The sequence below is a fragment of the Aythya fuligula genome, chromosome 20, assembly GCF_009819795.1.
Source record: "Aythya fuligula isolate bAytFul2 chromosome 20, bAytFul2.pri, whole genome shotgun sequence".
In the NCBI taxonomy this organism is placed as follows: Eukaryota; Metazoa; Chordata; class Aves; order Anseriformes; family Anatidae; genus Aythya; species Aythya fuligula.
The window spans coordinates 10,535,333-10,556,145 of record NC_045578.1 but is presented as its reverse complement, the minus strand read 5'-3'; the positions used below and the strand labels follow the sequence as shown (position 1 = coordinate 10,556,145).

Here is a 20,813-nt window from a genome sequence, read left to right as displayed (position 1 = left end):
GAGCGGTGAAAGGTGGGTGCTGCAGGACAAGAACACGTCCCCAAAGATCAGCTGGCTCTGCCCCGTGCCAGTCTGTCCAGCAGCAGCGCCTTCTGATGGAAGAGGCTTTGTGCAGGGTCGGTGTCCCGGCTCCTAGCTGACAGCTGTGGTGCTCGGGCAGCCCACCCGCGAGCTGGCAGCGGCTTGTCCTGGCCGTGGCTCCGCGAGCCGGCTGCTCGTGTCCCAGGGAAGGGCTCTGGGTCGGTGCTGGGAACGTCCCCCGGTGCTGGCGGCGCTCCGGGCGGCCGCGGCAGCTGTATGCAAATACGGCAGCAATCGAAGGCACTTACTGGGGTTTGCCTACTGCTTTTGCTCCAGCACTGCTATAGATTTTCATGGGGTTGATATGACTCAAATGAGAAAAATAGTGGGAAGACTGTGGACTGAGGGTTTTGAGTCAATGGGAGCTGCGGGCCCTGGAAAAATGAGGCCACTTAAGTGCCCCGGTATGGATTTTGGTGTCCAGCTGCAGGCAGACAGCTTTGAAGCAGTTGGCCTTTGTGGCCAGCTGCCCTCTGCGGCTGGCCTCAGCCGCTGCTGGTGGTGGAAGCTGCCCTCTGAAGGCTCTCTGCAGGCCCACAACCGTGCGGCCGGTGGTGGGAAGGCAGAACAAAGGGCCCTTCACCACCACAGCCAGCTTCCCTGCCCTGCCTGGCTCTCTGCGGTCTCCTCTCTGGCCTGGGAAAGCAGGGATGCTGCTTAACTTTGTTACCTCCTCCTTGCTTTGATCCGGATTAGAAATGAGGACCTGGGCACGTCTGGGGAAGCTGCTCAGCTTGGCCTCCCACTTTGACCTACTTCAGCACAGCCCGGCTGGAAGGCTGCAGAGCCTTACACCAACTGGGCTGTGAGCGTGCCCTTCTCAGTGCGTTCTTTTACAGTCCTGGGTCCTGTCCGAGGACACAAGCTTTCCGGTTGTTCTCTGGATATGGCACATAATGTTTCCTTCCAGAAGACAGTAAGATATAAATAGTGGAACTGATGAACCTTGTGCTGGTCGGTGAGGCTGTGCCCATCAAATCCTGCTGCCATGTCTTGGAGTGTGAGGTCCCTGGGCAGGACACCATCTCGCTCTCTTTTTGCCTGTGTAAGGTGAAGTTTTGCACAGAAGTTTAGGAGCAGAGTTTTAATTGGTTCCTTTTGGGAGCTTTGTCCCTGTGTTACATGGGCACTGCAAAAATCCTGCCCCGTGTCCGTTGTCATCTTGAACAGCGATCTGCACTTGCAGCCGTGAGATGTATTCCTTCAAAATTAATTATCTTTGTTCAATGTATTAATGCAGTTTTTAAGCACTGCTGAACACTAATCAGGCTGTCGCGTTAGGTGAGCTGTCCACACTGAGTGAATATTCAGTTACCTTCCTCCCCACACTGTGTGTGAGGGGCTAGAGCAACCAAAGGGATTTAAATAGATTTTGTCTCTGTTCCCCTCTCCCTGCCTCTAGACCTCGCTTCCCTAATGCATAAAGGAGTTAACTAGAGCAGAGTGGAAGGGAGCAGCCCTAAGGGATACGATACAACTGGTTGTAACGAGGCTGTGGGGCTGTGATCTATTCCTGTTCTCTGGAGGGTGTGAAGTCTGGCTCTGGTGAATTTTACTGTATCTTTTGATTTGAAGCTTGAAGCCAGATTTTGCTCAAAGAAATGCTGAGCTCTCACAGCTGGGGCTAATTTCCAGGAGATGGCAGCTCCCATGCCGGGAGCTCGCCGTGGTGGCGCACGTCGGGGCAGTGCCGCGGCCGTGCCTGCGTTGTGCTTGGCGAGGGCTGCTCCTGAGGGCACGGCGGCAGCGCTGCGGCTGAACCTGCCGGCCTTCCCGGGGCACACGGGAGCCCTAAGCTCAGCCAGAGGCAGGAAAGCGACCAGCAAAGAGGCACTGCCAGGATTGAGGCCGGATTTGCTTGTGAAACCGGCTCCGGCTGTCGATTCAGCCTGTTAGAGAGGAATCACTTTGCTTGTTCTGCCTCCTGCTGATAGCAGAGACTTCGGGGGGAGGGAGCAACAAACCGCCAGCCAAAAAACAACCCTCAAAGTTAACAGCACAAGCAGAGACAGCCAAAAACTAGGAATACAGCAGGGACTCAGTCGAGTTTCATTTCTGAATGGTTTGGGAGAACACAACCCATCTGTATTTTCCACAGAAATCAAGTGAACTGATTTACCCCGCCGGGGATCTGTGCTGCTTGTTGGAATTAAAGAGCTCTTTCATTCCTGCCTACCTTGCTGTAGCTGGAGTCGGTTCTCACAGGATGACATTAGCTTACGCAGGGGTCAGGCACAAGGTATTTGCAGTGGTTAAGTCTTGCTGAAATCCTATTTTGAATACTTAAGCATGTTGTACGTGGCACGTAAAGCCGTGCTGCCTTTGGACGGGATTGAGTTTCTCTTCCTCTTGGTGAGCTTGAGAGCCTAATATTTGCTAGCTTATGGTGCCACAGTACTGTAGACAAAATCTGCCCATCGTTTCTGAACCATACAGTTGTTGGTATATTGGGGAAGGGGATGGATACCGGGGTGTTCTCTTACTTCGTGAATGGAGAAAAGTTGGCAGCTTTCAGTAAATGTTGCCTTTTTCATGATGGGCTTTGTGTTGTTTCAGTTTGTTTTTAATAGCTTTTTGGAAGTTGCTTTGAGGATCCTGGAGACAGGAAAAAAAAAAAAAAAGAGAAAAGAAAAAGAAAACCTGGAGAATTCTTGCTTATGGTTTGTGTTCTGCCAAAGAAGCCTAGCACTTTACTTAACAAGATCACTTCCCCTATTACATGAGTTACTGTTGTTGTTAATTAGAATTAATGCTGTAGTTTGGATGTACAACACAATGGGGTATAAAAGGCAGTTTAATATATATACCAAAGATGAGTTTTCCTATTACAAACCTATTTAGAAGGCAGATATATTAGAAATGATGAAAAGTCAAACTGCAGATGAGATGAGTAAGCTGGAATACACATGTACCCACACACACACTATAGCACAAGGAGAGGAAAGTGTTCTGAAAAACAGTTATATATGCATAATTAGTTTAATCTGAAATGAATGCTAATTTCAGCAATTCATGGTGTAGATTCACAGTTAGTACTTTAGTCCAATTCCACCATGCTGAGATGTTTAGGAGGTAAAGAATGGTGGGGAAATGATACTTAAAACCATTATATTTGACCTAAAGCCAAATAAGTAAGTCCTGTGTTAACCACAAACTGTGCCTTGGCTCATCTGAAAATAGCGGTGGGTACTTGTTGCCTGAGATTTTGAAATTCCTTGAATTCTGCAAAATATTTCATCTGCTTAAATCATCCCCTTTATTCATTTAAATATTCATGATAATAAGACAGTTACAGTGGGGGGAGAAAAAAACACAAAACCAAGAAACCTAAAAGTGGAGTTGGTATGCGAGGAGATTAATGGACACTGAACTGGAGGCTCTAACTGCAAAGCTGTGTGTTCCTTCATTTGTCCTTTATTGGTTGGTTTTATTTCATAAGATGTATTGACATGCTTGAATGGGACAGGATTTTTGCTTCCAGAGACTGTGCCATCAGCCTGTTGTTTAGAGATTTTTCTTTGTATGCCCCAAACTGATCTAATTGTAACCTTAACCTTGCAAAAAATGACATTAAAGCAGAAGAGCTGTCTTGCTGAAGCACCGTGGCTTTTCCTGCTTCTGCACCAGCTGAAGTGTTTGCTCAGTTGCAGAACACAAAGGCGAATGTGTTTCTCAAAAGCCAAGCCAATAAAGGGATTGTAACCTTGAGTGACTCTTTGCAGTTGTAGTCACATGTGTTTTGATTAACTGCAACACCAACACAGTATACAAACAAAGCAATTCTGCAGGTACTTGCAATTAACAGACTTTATAACCAACGTTAGATCTAACTCTCCCCTGTTGACTCCTGCTACAGCAAGAGAGACACCTTCGGTGTACAGAGGCTCCAAAAAACATTCATTATCTACATTTTGCACAGTCCTGCAACAGCAAATGATAGATATATTATACTGCAAATTAAAAACAAAGACAGGAAGCTGGCAGGATGGTGGTTTCTGACTGACCCAGAGCTCTTCTTGTCATTCATAAAACACGGGTTTGTGATTGACTCTCACAAATCACTTCCTGCTATCCCCACGCCGCATCGCCACCACGGGCAGCGAGCAGCCGGAGCTGCCGAGTGCCCTGCTTGTGGCAGCGCCCCGCTGCCAGCAGCCTGTGGGCACTGGTGCTGAGTGTGCTTCAGAAGTGGTGCAGAGCCGCAGTCACTCGCCTTGCAGGGGCTTGGGGGTGGGCACACCTTCAGGTTTTGTTTTTTTTTTGCTGCTATAATTAAAAAATATATATTTAAAATACTGGTAATGGGTGCAAACTGATGGCAAGGCGTGTTTTGCTTAGATACAGACATAAATGTTTTTGTAAAATTGTAGGGGTTTGGGGATGTGCTAATTTATTTTCACAGCCAAATGAGAAATTTTGATTTAACAAAAAAAAAAAAACACAACTAATTTTGAAAAGAAAGGCTCTTCAGGTAGCTCAGTTCCCTATGCTCTGGTCATTTGTCATCATTAATGTTTACTGAGCAGCATTAAGTGTACTTCAGTAAACACTTCTTAACCCTTTGCTCTTCCTCCCTGCAACAAGCACGAGCCTGGGGAGGTGGCAGCAGAGGGAATCCCACGGGGCACGAGAGCACCCTGATGGGACGCGGCAGGAGTCCATCGGCCTCGGTGCCGTGCCTCCGACTGTAGTCAGCAGCGGTATGAGGTTGGACTTGACATGCTCTCCTTGTGTGCCCTTGCAGCTGGTAGCAGTGAAGGTTTTTGAGCTTCCTAGCAATGATTTCACCCGTAGCTCCCTCAGAACTCTTGGGTGAACAGGTCCTGACAGCTGGATTAGCTTTAAGCTCCCTTGCTGGTGATTCAGTGGCTGATGTCCAGAGCAAGTGTCCCTGGTGCAGCAAAACACCTGCGTTAGTGAACACCTTTATTTTTTTTCCAATAATCTTACATCTTTTGAATGCCCCATGGTGTTTGGCTGGTGTTGAAGGGCCGCAGCCATTAGCTGTCAGGCCAGCAGCGCAACCCTCAGGCTTGGGGCCCGGCCTTGCCTCGCGGCTGCCCTGTGTGGCTGTGGGGGCGGATTTGCAGGTTAGAGCAGGACTTGGAGGCTCCGTTTCCAGTTGGCCCGAGTCCCGCTGCACTGATCCAGCAATCGCGGATCGGTGGGGCCGTACCGGCACAGACAAGCCAGCCGAGCAGCAGCTTTCTGGCCGTGTTCCCCCACCGCGGGTGCCCCGAGTCGCGGCTCTGGGCTGAGCACGCGGCCTCTGCGCCGGGGCGAGAGGGCGGCACCGGCGCGTCCTGTCGGAGCACGTCAGGGCAGGAGGAATTGCTAAAGCTACAAATTACTTGTATTCTTTTGCTGAGGGGAACATGTGTAACAAAGCAATTGAACTGTCTCTTCAGGAAAACGTAGATTGTAAAAGCAGACTTAATTTTGTCCTTCACTTTTGTACCAAGGAGCCGATTTCTGAAACCATTTCCCAGCTCGCAACACATCTCTAGGCATTAAAATGTGGTGAATTTGCTTGTCATTACCAATATTTTCCTGGACTGAAGCTATTGAAACAAAGTAGTCTGTCTTTTTTTTTTTTTTTAACCTTCAATCTTGCTTCTAACAGAAGTACCTCTCTCTTTCTTGGTCAAATATAAAAATGATGATAATTTCAAATATTGCTTTAGAATAATTGCTTTCCTTCTTCTTTTGTATGACAACAGAAGCTCAGCCTGATCTTAAATCAGATGCTGGCAGGCAGAGGGCTCTTGACAGCCCTGCAAAATCCTTTAGTTACAAGTCGGCTTTAGCCAATTCTTTATTTGTAAATGACAATTTTCTACAGAAAAATATATGCTTGGACTTCAATTTCGGAGTCCTAGATTGCAGCCAGGAAAAAATAATTGAATTTTTACACCTTTTTCTTCTTTTCTTCCTAACTTAAAAAAAATATAAAGTGAAGCTCTGTAAAGCATGGTTAGGGGGCTGATTGAGGGAAGTATCTACCCTGGTTAATTTGAATGGCGGCGGAGACGGGAGTGATGTTTAATTTGTTCTGCGCTGAGAGAATTTGGGGCAACTCCAAGCTTTTTGTTCAGTGCCTCAGCTCCGTGAAGGCTTCGTCAGTAGCCGTGCACCCCAGCTTGTCACTATGGCTCCAGTCACATCACAAAGTCCAGCTGGGCCAGTGCCAGTTTGGGCAGCAGCGCTGCTCCTGGCAGCCCGCGCTGATGGGGCTGCAGAGCCCGGCAGTGACCTGCAGGCAGCCCCATGCATCTCCGTCACTGTCATAAAGTGCATCTCATCTGTACTAAAAATAAAAAGGTAAGAGAGGGAAGCAGACCTAACCTCTGCATTGAGCAGCTGCAGCAGTGGCGTCCCCGGCCGGCTGCCCGGTGTCCTTCCCTTTTCGCGGGTTCAGAATTTGCTGGCTGTTGTTCAGCCAAGCCGGTCCTGCTGCTGGTGTTACGGGGTGTTTTTTCCCTTTCAGTCTTTACAAGTTGGCTTCTTCAGCCACTTTCTTTCACACAGGAAACAAAATCAAGCGTTTTAATGTATGAATTTCTTATTGACATGTTTGTTGGTTTCTTGAGTTAACACGTGGTGTTAACTTCAAAACATCCGTCCAAGGTGCAGTAGGCTGCTAGGTGGCTGTTGCCTCCAGCTGGAAGGCTTTCCCCTGGGTCCAGGCATACCGGCATGGTGCCTGGCCCTTTGGAGCGTGTTGACAGCATTGTCCTGGATCTGCATTCAATGTAAGGTGGCCCACAGGGCACAGAGGCTGTTTGGGATTAGCCCACCAGTGGCCCCAGCTTCCCTGCTGCTGTTCTGTAGGTTCGGGTCCCTGGGCTGGGTCCTGTCCGTCTTAAAGGGTTATGGATAACGAGCCATCCGAAAGGACGTGCTCTGTAGGGAGTCCAGAATCATCCCTTCACGTTATGTTTGGGTGGGAAGGGTCAGCGAAAAGAGCTGGGTGCTCAGCTGGGGTCTTGGGTAACACCCGGGACGGGGCGATCTGCGGGGCCTGATCCAGCCCCTGCATGGTGGTGACACCGCACGTTTCTGGAGCGCTGTCTGTGGCAGCTAGAGCACTGTGTCAGTGGCTCGTGCTGTCTCACCTCATGTGATTAGTTTTAAAGTGACTGTACCAAGTTCCTTTTAAACTGGCTTATGGAAACTTAATAACACAGAGCTTCAATTTGGTGTAATTGCCTTTTGCCAGCCAAGGAGCAAGCACTTTGTCTTTAGGAAAGAAGGGGGGAAAATGGCATGCATTTTTGTGACGGTAGCTATCAGGATATGACACTTGGAATCCTTTTTCACTTATATTTGCATTGAGAAGCACAATAAAAATCATTTATTAAAAAAAAATATCCGGGGGCTAGAGTTGTTATTGAGTGCCTTTACTCAGCCATTTCTCAAATAAAAACAAAACAAGACAAAGAAAAAAGAAGTATCTAATCAAATAGAATCTGAATTGCTTTTGTAGAGAAATATTCTCATTAACTGGGCTAGGGATGGCATCTGACGAATATTTCTTTTTTTCCACATATTGTTTGAAATAATCTGGTTAAACCATATGCTTGTCTTGTAATTTCTTGCAGATGGTCACAAGAACAAAGAAAATATTTGTAGGTGGATTATCGGCTAATACAGTAGTGGAAGACGTAAAGCAATACTTTGAACAGTTTGGCAAGGTAAGTTCCTGCCCAAATGAGCACTGCATATTTTGAATTCTTTTTTTTTTTCCTTTCTTTTTAAAGTGTGTTTTGAAAAAAAAAAAAGCGCAGTGAGGCCTGTGCTCAAAGGAGGGCCAAATTTTCTGCCTTTCAATATAATTTCTCAAAGCCTATTTAAATTGGTTCTGGAATTCCTTTTGTTTGTTGCATATGAATGTGTACAGCATTGCCAACACTGTTTACCTTTATTAAAAAAAAAATCATTGAGAGTTGAATTTGCATATGTTCAGGAAGAATTTGACCCTTAGCTGAATGATTACACAGTTGTCTACTCCATAAAATCAGCCTTCTGTTTACCCCGATTCCGGTAGCTAAAAGAGCATATAGAGGTATTTGAGAGAGCTCATTAAGTTGTGGAAATGCCTGAAGGAACCATGTGAATAGCAAGAGTAATATGGAAGTCACTGGAATATCCTTTTCAATTCTTATTAAAAAAGCTCTTAAGCAACATCCTTCTGGAAGTATATGTAGAATTATGAAATCATTAAAAACAAAAAACCAAACCAAAACAAACAGAAGTTCTTGTTGGAAGGATTTAGTACTGTTTGAAGGAAACCTGAACCTTGCCAGAATATTCTTTTCAGAAGTGGAACAGCTCAAACTCCACAGTCCAGGCTCCAGCTGCAGTTTGGTGCCACCCACTTCCATGGGGTGCCATGTCCTCAAAGGTAGTGTTTCAGGACTGGGCTCTGTCACGTCAAAGTCCCTCTGGGCACTTTGCATCCCCAAGGCTTCTGGATGCCTGTTCACCTTCCAACAAGGTGAAGAGTTTGCACGTGGAGACTCCTGTAAGCCCCCTCCCTGCAGAGGCAGTAGACCCAGAACCACGGCTGTGGTGGCGTAATGAGCTGTAGGTTGGTGTACTGGGGTGAGCTGATCCTCTGGAGTCAGGGCAGGACAGAGCACTTCTGTTCCTGGAGGCACAGAGCCCGAGGCCCCAGTGGGCACTGAACCTTTGGTGTTGCACGCAGCTCTGTTCCCGTCTTTTGGAGTGCATCAGCTGATGATTTAAATGCATGATTGCATGAGGACACAGCAGGCTGTCCCAAAGCAAAGCAGCTCCCATTCCTTGTAGTTAGTTTATATTTCTTTTATCTGGCTCTGAAATGCCTTGGCCATGCAGTATTTTGTTGAGGGCTGAGGAGGGGAGTTTATAAACTGTTCCTGTGCTGGATTGATGGTTGTTTTGCAAGCCATTCATTTTATTTTCAATAATAATCTTCGATTCCGGCAGGATGTTTACAGCCTGCTGAGCCTTTTATTAAAGGATTACATGAGCTTTTGGATGTTTCTTGTGTAGTTACTTCTAATTGCAGAACTCCTCTAACCTGTATTTTTGAAGTTAATAATAGTTTCAATATAAGTGCTTTGCATATTGTCTGGATGCTCTCTTAATATAGCCTTTTTAATTTCACCATCTGGTAGTTTCATGTTTGCAGTTTTACAGTCCCCGAGAATGCAGACAACTGGGCTGCGTTTTTCAGTAGACTTGTGGTTCTGGATGCTTCAGTTCCTGCTTTTGTGATTTGCCTTTCTTGAGACAGCTTAAAGAGGTCAGACTTTCAATCGGCAGTGCTTTTGGAAAATGACATACTTTTTCAAGTGTCGTAAATTGAGGGCTAAAAAATAAAGGGGCTGAAAATAATTGTGCAAGTTGTAACCAAAGCTGTAGCCCTACCTCTAGCAGGAGAGATGAGGTATGTCCTGCTGAGGCTGCGTGGTCCAGTTGCTGGAGCTCAGCGACTGTAGGAGCTGGGGCTCACAGAGCTTGCCCCTGTGCTACCACATGGCAGTTTCCAGTTTCATCCCAGTTCCATGCTGCTGTATGCTAGCTTGTGAAAAGGAGCTGAGATTGAAGGCAGTGGCATTTTGGAGGAGAGGCTTTTTGGCTGTGTTGCTGTGTTTCAACCTTGTGTGCAGGCATTCAAGTGCTCTCTGCTGTAGTTTGTCAGCTGAGACTGGTTTGAGGGATGTTTTAAGGTGATGGTCTGGTTGTGAGGAGGCGCCTAGGGGTTAATACCCTTAGGAATCGTGGACTTGTGGTCCAGCAAAGTCAGAAGACTCATTAGCCCAGTGCAGTGGGTGGGATTCTGATTCAGGTACAGTGACCCAGGACTGGGCCTGCGGGACTGTGTAGGAGCTGTTTCCTTCTCCATGTCTGTTCCCCTTCCCGACCTTTCCTTGACTTGCTGGGTTAGGCTGCAGGCTGGTTGTGGCAGACTGATGACACATCTGCACACTGCTTAGCACACAAGCCTCACTCTCCCATCAAGCCATTACAATGCAAACAATGCATCAGGATCGATTGGCAAGGTTTGCGTTTGCTTAGCACTTTCTTAAAATAAAGACAATTGCATTACATAATTAACGTGTAGAGGAGCCACCCACATTTGATAAGAACATCTCAGGTGACTTCCTCTTTGAAATGCTGAGCTTATGTATTGGTGTGGAGAAAATTGCTTAACTGCTGCTGTGCTTCTTGAAATCCTGTTTGTACTTGCTGCAGAGAAGAGCTTTGCAACCAGGGGAGGTCGTTTTGGTAACTTGAGGTAGCTCTTGAAATACTCTGCGTGGTTATCAGCTCTGGGGCCAAGCTGACTCACTAATTTAACTGGAGTTGGCAGGAAGGGCCCTAAAGTGTTGAATTTGAAACCGCTTCCTTTTGAAAAGTAAATGTCAGAACCTTTCTCTCCAGTAAAAAGAAAACTGCATTTAATAAACCCTCTTCCCTGACTTCACCAGTGAAAATGCCTGCCAGCTAGAACACCAAAATACGTGGTAATGATAACTCCTGAGCCTTTTATTGTGAAGTTTCTGATACGATTGTTTTTTCTTTCTGTAAGGCCGAGATATGTGAGAATCCTCGCTTTCAATCAGCGAGGAAGGGAAGTCCCTTACTGCTGTAAGCTGTGGAGGTTGACCGGGAAAAATTACCTGAGTTAAAACCAAGAGGCTTAACAGAAGGAGTGCGGAACAGTGTAATTAAAAGCCTCGTGACTGCTGAACGCTTAGGGTTGGTAATGCTGAGCATGTGGGGCACACAGGCATTGTAGCCCCACTGCAGGAGGAGAGAAGGGGGCCGGGGCCTGGGGGAGCCGCAGGGATGTGCTGGGCCCTGGAGGAGGGCGGCCTGCCTGGGAGGGTGCTCGGCGCTGCGGCCATTTCGGGGGGCTCGGGGAGCAAGGTGCGGCTGAGGGCGTGAGGAGGCTGAGCCAGCAAAGCAGCACTTGGAACAAGTAACCCTTTCAAATCAGAGTGAAACAGTTGCTTCTGTGATCCCCTATTACTTCAGTCAGAGGTGTTTCAGACATTTTGGCAAACGTAATGCATTCGCTGGCTGCGTTAACTAATCCAGGGTCCTCAGCGTTGCTGGTGTGTGAAAAGCTGTCTGTTACGACCCAGTTTGAAAATGAGCGTAAATGAGAGGGTGCAGGATGGCTGGCGGTGGCAGTGCTGGGGCTGCCAACCTGCCTGTGTTATGGCTTTCTGAAAGCGTAACCAAACGGTGTGCTCTGAGGTCGGGACATGTCGGAGCGTTTAAGGCTTCTGGTATCAGTAAAAAGTAATGTAACAGCCTCTGAAAGCCTCACCCAGAGGACTGTGACCAGCAGAAGGCCCCTCGGCACCAGTGAAGTGCCCTCTGTCAGGACGTGCACATTCTGCACCTTTTGAGCTGCAGGTGGGTGATGATGAGGGCCTGGTTCGGTTCGGTTCCAGGTAACACTCCCTGATTAGGGCTCCGGTGAAAGTAATGTAGTCCTTATTCTGCGACTTGCAATTATACTTCACATGGCGAACTGTGTAATTAGTTTGGAAGACTTATGCCTAGTCATTGGTTTATCCTAATCGGCTTTGGCTTTTCCCAACAACAAAGTGAGCTTATTTTCCTAAGCTGAAACAACTCTGCTCCCTTTGTTCCTGTCTTTTATTGTCTCATTCCTTTCATTCTGTTTTACTGCCAAAGTTTTGTTTCATTAGGCCTACAAGTCATTTCCAATCCAGTGGGCTGCTACAATGAGGCCTTTATACCTCAGCTGCCCTGGTTCCCATGTCCCTTTGGTCAGGAGCCAGGCTTTGCTGTCTGACACCGCTTTAACCCCCTCGCTGCCCGCGCTGCCGCCTGCCCCAGGGCGGCCACGTCGCATCGAGGCCTTGGCGTGGCGTGGGCCGGGCCCGCAGCGTGGCTCAGAGCCCACCTGAGCTCCGAGCACCGGGCGGCCGCTCGCTGGTGTGTGAGCGTGGTGGGGCTCTGGGAACACTTTTTGACCCGATTGCTGAAACAGAATTCTGTTTAAGTCTTCCTCCCAAAGCAGTGCAGTCAGTCTTGGTGGGAAGTCTTTGAAACTGTGTGTTTCCAGCCCAGTGGGAACAGGGTTGTGTTATAGGTACGGTTCAGCTGTCTTGAACTATTTAGATCAGTCCAGATATGACTGTTCTGGTAGAAAAATCATGTTTTTCTGGCGTGGGAGGGAATCCATTTAATTTACACTTTTTTGAAATAGAATAGTGGTTTTTAAAGAAGATGTGTGAAATATTTTTGTGGATTATTTTACATACTGTTACTTTAAACTGCTAGAAAAGCAGTGTTAGTGTTGGTGGCTCCAGCTGTTTCACTTGCTCTCAGAGATTTGAAGTGGGTGCATTTGCTGTGTTTTCTTTAACAGCAATCCTAAAGTGACTTGTGGGGAAGAGGGCAGTGGCATTTGCTTTTTATTTTAAAATTTCAAATGAAATTGGAACGGAGATGTATGCATTAATCTTGTTTTCTGTTCTGACTTGCCACGAGGTCCCTCAGACAAATTGTAGGCATGCTTCAACTTTGCTTGGAATATGTTGTTTCCTCACAAATGGATTTAAGATTTGGAGAATTTGAAACAAGACAGGATTTCTGAATTATCTCTCTGGATCTGAAATGTTTTATACAGTTGCTTGTTATTTCCTGTGAGACGCAGAACAGACCAGGGGAATAATAATTTCTAGCTTCTGATGTTGTGTTTTTCTGCAAAACTGCCGTGCTTTTGAAAGATTGTAATTTTTTTAATCTCTACCTTCTGTAGCCATGGCTTACGTTCTGGTTGCAGTTAACCAGGAGCAGTAGCCAAGAGGAGAGCCGTTCCTAGCCCTGTCCCTGTCCCAGGCCTTCCTTAGCAGAGCCGTGGTGCTGGGTGCAAGAAAAGCAAAGCTGAAAACAGCGAGGCTGCAAATAGTAAAACGTGAGGATGAGAATGTTCTTCTTCTGTTGTACAGCATTGTACGTTATAACAAAGAGAGCAACACAAGTAAAAGACTGGTTTAACCTTTGAAAAAATAATCTGCTTTGAGTAATAGACAAAGTCCCTCTCCTTTCTGTATTTAACTGTGCCGGGAGGGGGAGAGGGAAAGAGGTGTGATCCACACAGAGGATTTTAGCCTAATCAGGTGGTTTACATAACTTGCTTCCTACATGCTTTTCTCTCAGACAGCTGTGAAAATATAAATCAAGAAAACATGAGAGAAAACTCCTCCTTGTTTGGCAAGGCTGTCTGGGTGTGAACGAGTTAATGCGCTGTTGGAGTATTAAGCACTCCGGTGGTTTACTTTTCCCTGAGACCTTGAGTATGGCCTCTGAAGATGTTGTTACAATGGAGTTGTTAGCATGAGAAAAGGTGGTTTGCTCGCCATGGGTTCATTTCAGGGGGGCTTGGAAGTCTGTGGAGCTGGAGCTAAGGCCAGAGTCAGGAGGTGCAAGGAATTTTGCTTGTCTGAAAGTGAAAGCTTAGTTAATTCAGACTCGACGTACAGTTTGAATTGTATTGTTACATCCATTGGACACTGATGTGTAGATTTAATGTTCAGTGGGATCCAGGGATGGGCATTCTAAAAGTATTTGCTTTGCAGGAAAGTAATGTTTTGATTTGACAAGGTGTTAGCCTCTCACATTTTCATTACTGTATTTCCAGATTCAATATTTGTGAATGGGTGATGTTTTCTGAAATGTAAGGACAGATCTGGACTGTTATTTACATTCTCAGCTGTAATAGCCTGAGTTTTGGAACATTTTAATAAGCTGTAAACCAGAATGCGTTGGCTTTATTTTCAGCTGCCGCTAATGGCACTGTTCTCTTCGGAGCGAACCTGAGCTCTGGGCCCGGTGATGAATAGCTCTGAGGTCCTTCCATTCTTCTTTCTATCAAAGTTAACCTAGGTGTACTTTGGGAGAAGTTGCTTAATTTGATTCATTGCAACTCCCTAAAACAGAACGAGCAGCAGACAAACACGTCATTGTTTGCAGCCCTTGATAAGTTTGGAACAATGCAGAACACAATCTGTGCAGGCTGTTCTGTTACAGCACTGCAGAGCAGCACTCAGCCTTGCTCGGGCTGCTGCCTCTGCCCTTCGCAGAGGCTTTAAAGTCCCAGTGTTCGTGGATTTCCTAATTTGAGTGTTACGTCCACGATGCTATAAAGGATAATGAATATTCCTTTAAATTTTTTGCTTTGGCATGTCACAAAGGGATCTGGGATATAGTGGTCCCTCGTGGCCTAAGCACTTTTTATTATTTCTGCTCCCCTCCTACGCATGCTCTTTTTTTTTTTTTTTTTTTTAATGAATCAAGAAACTTGATCGTTACTTAAAAAGAAGTCAGTGTTTTCATTCTGTCAATGAAAAGTTGTACACAGGAAGTCAGTTTTTAGGTGGTCTCTAATAAGACATGCTTTGTGGAAGTGGTTTTGTTATAAATTAGATGTTGGTTTCTACCTGGATTTTATGAAAAGAGGAAATGTTAAGGCAGGATTTGTGGGCACAGCAGCTGTATCAGAACACAGCAGAAGTTTAAAGCACAATTTTATTTCCTTTTTACTCCGGTTAAATGAAACGGCAAGGAAGCTTTTGTGCCGCAGCACTGTAACCCGTGTGAGATTAGGTAATTGTGGTGGAGAGTCAGGGCCCCGAACATCTGTCTTCTGTTTCCCACTGTGCCACCCACTTGCTGTCTGACTTTGGGCAAGCTGTGTTATCTTGCCTTACATTTCCTTGCCTTTCTTACTTAGTAAGCTCTGAAGGGCATGGGAAATGTAAATATGCCAACACTCATGTCACTCGCAGCCTTCAGCCGTGTGGACTCGGTGAGGACTGGGAGAAACGCCCTGGTAGCAGTAGGAAGGGGCTGAGGCCGAGCTCTGTGCCGGCGGTACCGGAGCTGGCGCAGTGGCCGTGCCTGACAGCTGCTGCAGGTACGTGGGGCGGCTCTGCTGGAGCAGCAGTGCAAGCAGCCCGGCTCCCCCGAGCTGTAAGGCAAGGCCTGCATCCTCTGCTGAAAACATGGTTTTAAAGACAAGAAGACAACCCTGTTATGTCTTTTTTTTTTTTTTTTTTTTTTCCATAAAGGCATGGCTGGTGCATTATGTTGTTCCTTGCATACTTCAGTAATAGTAGGGGAGCAGTTTTGATCCTGAGCTTGCAGGGCATGGTTCCACTGGTGACCCAGAAGCATACCGAGAGTCCAAATGAAATCCGTGATTAATCAGGGATGGAGCCTGGCGGAAGGAAGTTGTAAGAAAATACTCGTTAACTCCTCCAGCGTGCACGTGAATGCTTGTTTGCAGTGAGTAGATACCAATTTTGCAACCAAATCAAACCCATAAAGTTACCCTGTATCTTTCCTGAGACCCCACAAAAGTTGAGTTTTCATCCTTTCCTCTTTTGTCCTATAAAAACCTGATACGATATGCCTAACAAGTTTAACTAATCATATTTTATAACCTATTCAAATTATCCCTGCGGTGGTCTTGGATTCATCCGCAGTGTGGATGAGTGGGGCTGTAGATGCAGGCCTCCTTTGGAAGGAAATGTTTGTTTTCATTGTGCTCGGGTAGCATCTCGAAGCCCTGCTCACGGAGCAGGGCCCATGGGGTTGGCCACTATGCAAAAAGACAACAGCAAGATGAACTCTGCCCCAGCCAGCTGCATCTAAAGTGAGAGAGAGTGGTGTTAAACTGCTGCAGTAGGAGTGACGTAAGATTTTCTTTGGTAGGTGTTTCTAACATACGCTGTGAAATTGCATCAGGTTCTGGTGTGGTACTTGGCTTGAAGTGCAGCCTCTCGGACTCTCCGAGAAGGTGTTTCTGAAGGTAGACACTGCTCCTAGCGTCGGTGGAACTGATGGCCTGGCTCCAGAACATGACTTCTGGGGGTGCCAAAGCTTTGCCTTGGGAAAACTTGAGTTTTAACATCAGTTCACTGAAGGAAATGTAGCAGCAGTTATTTGAAAATATGGTGTAACTGAAGCTTGCACTACACTGCCCACAAACATGGGGTAGGTTCGTGAGCCGAAGTGAGTTAGTTAAAACATGGATCAGACAGCAAGTGTTTGAGCCTTGTCATACTGCACAACAAATCGATACTGAGTGATGCGATGCGAAATGGGAGATTTTTTTTAAATGCAGCTTTAAGGCTGCGTGCCTCAGAAAAAGGCTTTCAAAAGTACCTATGAGGAACTTCTTACAGGTTGTTCCAAGTGTGGAAGGAGCTCATGTTGCTGATGGAGGTAACGATGTGTTTTTCACCTGGAAATGAGGGGCTGTAATCCCTCCCCTGGGAGCATTCAGCAGGCTGGGTGCAGGCAGGGCCCCGGGGTGCCAGCCCTGCGGTGGTCCTGTCCCTGTTGTGCACCCTGTGCTAAGTGCTAGGACTTGTTATTTTTCTGATGGGAAATGGGGTTTAAGTGGGGGATTTTGTGCTGAGCCTTCTGGTCCTTGTTTTGTTTGTATTCTTGTTCTTTTTTAAATGTATTTCAATGATTTCCCATCACAGTGGTAAACAAATAAATAAATAACCAAGATTTTTCAGTCTGTCCTAGAAGTGAAATAACAGAATTGTGTTCACATGTGCAGTACTGGGGTATTACCGGTTTAATTAAACTCATGCTAATTCTGGAGAGGTAGAAGACGAAATTCATTTGATGTCCATTTTACATGTGTTTGACTCTAAGGGAATTTGGTATTTGTTTTTCTAGGGAAAAATGTGGCTGGCCGTATTTTGGTAGCAGTGGAGTAGTAGCCAGGTATCGGTGGGTTGATTAACTCGAGTCCTATCAATGATCATACAGTACGGTGTAACAATATGTGCCAGTCCTGTGAGAGATGTGTGTATTTATACTGCGTGATGCAGTACGTGTATTTATAAATACATCTTTGGAATTGGGGACAAGGGCAAAGTAGCTCAAATGAAGAGCCAATTAAGATAATCTAAGCAGAATGAGGATTAGCTCCCTCTTAATCTGAAGGATACCTGAAATGCATGTGGCCAGTTTAGATCAAACAAACATTTGTCTCCGTCAGGGACATTCACAAGAGCTTTTGGGTGAATTGGAATTCAGAATGGTGTTTTTAGTTTATTGTCCAGGGCAAAATGTTTTTGAAATAGCGCTGTGGGCTCTGACGGGTGCTGCTGGCAGGATGTATCACAGGCTCTTTGCTCTCCTGTCCTCGTGTGGAGGTTTGAAGAGAATTAGGATACACCATAATGAAATAATTGCTCATATAAAACGAGTTCGCATTTGCAGTTTTTGTTTTCACAGAAAGCTGAAAACACCAGCAAGTCTGTCGGAGTTCTGTGTCTTTTGTTTTTAACACGGTTGCAGTGCCCATCCTGACCTTTGCTGTTACTCCTGATACTGCAAAAGGGAGCTCTCAAACGAGCCGGTAACACGTTCGCGTGCCACCAGGTGGTAGTGGCAGTGAGATTACATAAATCCGAGCAAACACAAGCGTGTCTCAGATCTATTTGAACGCCAGCGTTACAAACTGTGGGCCCCCGACGTGGGTCAGCGCGTTGCAGCGGCTGTGGGGCGGGCAGGCGGGCAGCAGACCCCGCCGCGGCGATGCCCCGTGCCTGGGGACGCGGCTCTGCGAGCGGTGGCTTTCCGAGGGAACGTCCCCGCGCTGACTCCGTTGCTCTGCCGAGCGCTTTAGCGAGTTCAGATTGGTGCCGTGTTAATTGCCAGGACGGGAGGGTGGGAGCAGATTTCACCAGGGGCAATGGAAGAGATCCAATGAATTTCCACTCTGTTTCCCTGCTTGGCAAACCAGCACTTACTGTCACTTTGCATAAATAGGTTTATTTCAGAGGGTCAGCCGTCACCACTCCCCCTCTTCCCCTCCCGGCCCACCCTCCCCTGAAGGATAGGAGGCCGACGAGCATTTAATTTCCCCAACAGCAGGTGCTTGTCATCCATCTGAAGATAGCTGCCAACATCTGGTGCAATTGCCTCAGCAAACGCAGTAACAAGGCGGCCTGCAGTTCAAACGCAGAGAGAGCATTGCCTCTTTAATGATAACAAGCTGTTGGCTTCCCCTCTGAGATGAATTCATCTCACAGATGTTTGTCTAGTTTTGGCAATCTTATCACTATAGCTTTGGTGATTATGCTCAACTGGAGACTATTACTATAAAAGAAGTTTGAACTTGTTCCATTTTTGCATTATTTATTTATTTATTCATTTATTTCTTTGCTTTCTGGATATAATTTGTATCAACAACTGTAATGTTGGTCCCATTACCCAAGTACCCTTACTTTTTTTTATTGCATCTGCTGAACAGTAGCTCGCTACTTGACATTCACCACTGGTGAATGTCTTTCAGCCACGCTGACATTTTTAACATTCCCCATCAACAGCTTTGTGGTTTGAACCCTCTATTTAACACTACATTTTCTGGGATTACTTGGCGCTCGTTCTGTCTGCTCTCTCTAATAACTGCAATATACTTCCTATTTCTACCGAGCACGAGTCGCCAAGAATATTCTGGATACTTGCTTTTGGACGGTAGTGCTCTGGTGACCTTGGCAGGGGTTTGTAATGAGAACATACGATCATCTTCATTCCTACATCTTGAACGTTTCCAGTCTCAGCGTGATTGTACGAACGGAGACCTGCAGGCGGAAGGCTTCGGCGCTTGTTTGCTATTGTTTGCTTTCCTAACGTGCCTTTTTTTTGTTGTTTTGTTTTTAAGGAGACATTTTCCCCTGAGCGTGTGGAATTTAATTCTGGTAAATAGGGTCTATTTTTGGAAACATGCTTATGAATAGGTGACTCATGCCTGAATGAAGATGTGTCACTGTTGGTGGGGACACCACATATATAATTTCTTAGTCTATAAATAGATGTCTGTCCAAGTATTGGTGACATGGTGATGCTTTGCACCGACTCCTTAGCTGCAGAGTAGGTTCTGAGGAGTGTTTAGAGTGTCAGTCTCTCTTGCTAGAGCAATCATTTCTGCTGATGTTTAAGGAATCGACATCGATAGCTTTGTAAAATGCTGTAAGTACTTGAATTGGCACAGCAGAAATCAGGATTCAGGCACATTCTCAAACCACTATCGTGGGGTATATTTGTAGTGTTTCTCTCCATTTTACAGGTGGAGAAACTGAGTTGGGGAGTTCAGGTACTTGTCCAAGGCCATGGGTATCACCTGTAGGTCCCTGAAATTCAGAAACTCAGGTCTGCTCATTTCATGCATACCCTCATCTGTTGCCTGGGGAGATTTTAAGCTAAACCTTTGGAGCTACAGATCACCATGATCTTCAGATACAGGAAACAGCAGTTCCTCCTTCCCGTCCTCACTAATCCTAAGCTGGTTGCGTGTTGTTGATGTTTGCTCAACGCCATCTACCCACCACCACGGCACATATGGTTTAATGTCTTTCTCTTTTTTTCTGCTCCTGCTGTAGTTACAGTATTATTAAAAATCCATTAAATTTTAATGTACATCATAAAGTATGTGCTCCTGTGAATGTGAGCACAGATAATTATTTCTGATGAATAAACCAAAAGGACAAGTATGTAAGAAGTTCATCCTGCAGCTTTCAATTTTCATTATATACATCTCCTGCAGGGGCAATCGTTGTGATGTTGCAGCTGGTTGTTTCTCTGGCCTGGCTCTCCCTAGAGATGGTTGATGACAACGCAAATTTCAACTAGCAGAAGTGCCAGTGTTTTGTGGACCTATTTGTAGATAGATGGTTTACCAGGGAAAGTAACCCTCTGGAAGGTAGAGGACATGAAGAGCGCTGCAATGCCGAGCAACCTTCTCAGAGTTTCTGTTCATTACATACCGGCTTTGTGGAATCTGGAAAGTAACCCAATTATTTCTCATTAAAATAACCCAGAGTCTGGGAACAAGCAAGGTATCATTGCTAAAACACCACCAGGAAACTAGGGAAGCTCTTTTTGGTTTCCAGAGCCTGAAGTAGGCAAGGGAATCATTAAAAATAATGCATTACGGTGTCCATAAAGTTTCATGCAGTATGTAATAGTCCATAGGGGCCTCACCTAGTTTTCCATATATGATACATGTGTAATGATTACAGCTTCTCATTAAGCTTCCCATAACACTGCATATACTTCTCTTTAACACCTCCTTCTGGCTTCACATTATTTGCCAAGCATTTCCTAATAAGCAGGAACTTAAATATTTGTTTTGCTTGCCTCTCATCCCCACCAGGCTACAGAAGTTGTTGCCCCCTCTTCTCTGTTGAACATCCTATTTGTGAATGTTCAGGACACAATCCAGTAGCCAAAAGGACGTTGCTAGGATTCTCCTGCTCTGGTTTTAAGAATCCCCTTGGTATTTCTTGTTTTGAGAGCATACCTGCACCTAGGGAATTAGCCTTGGTGTAGCCTCTAAGCTCTCGCAGGGACCTTGATCTTCACCAAGTGCCACTGCTGCCCCAAATCAGAAAGCACAACAAGCCCAGGGAGTCTGGAGATCACACCAAGTCCCTTGTACCATAGATTTGTTTGCATGTGGGTGTTTTGTGTTAAAACTGCTCAGGTCTCAGTGGATCCTCTGCGGTCACTTGCTTGCTTTTTGGCCTGGTGGACACCTCTCAGCACCTTGCTTTGCTGACGATGCAGGGTTCAGATAAGTTCGGACCAGAAGAGATGATGGTTTGGGATAACATGGTCTGAGGTGAGACCCTGAGTAAAGAGGACAGAGTGATGACTGTGCTGGGACC

The 20,813-nt window shown here is 46.1% G+C and overlaps 1 protein-coding gene across 6 annotated transcripts in view; it reads left to right on the top strand.

Annotated features, from left to right (window-relative positions):
* MSI2 (musashi RNA binding protein 2) overlaps nt 1-20,813 on the top strand; it is a 228,420-nt gene that overhangs the window by 67,860 nt on the left and 139,747 nt on the right. For all 6 annotated transcript variants that reach the window (XM_032200677.1, XM_032200676.1, XM_032200675.1 and 3 more), the window contains exon 6: nt 7,683-7,775. In XM_032200677.1, the coding sequence (XP_032056568.1) occupies nt 7,683-7,775 (93 nt within the window). The remainder of the gene's footprint in view (nt 1-7,682; nt 7,776-20,813) is intronic.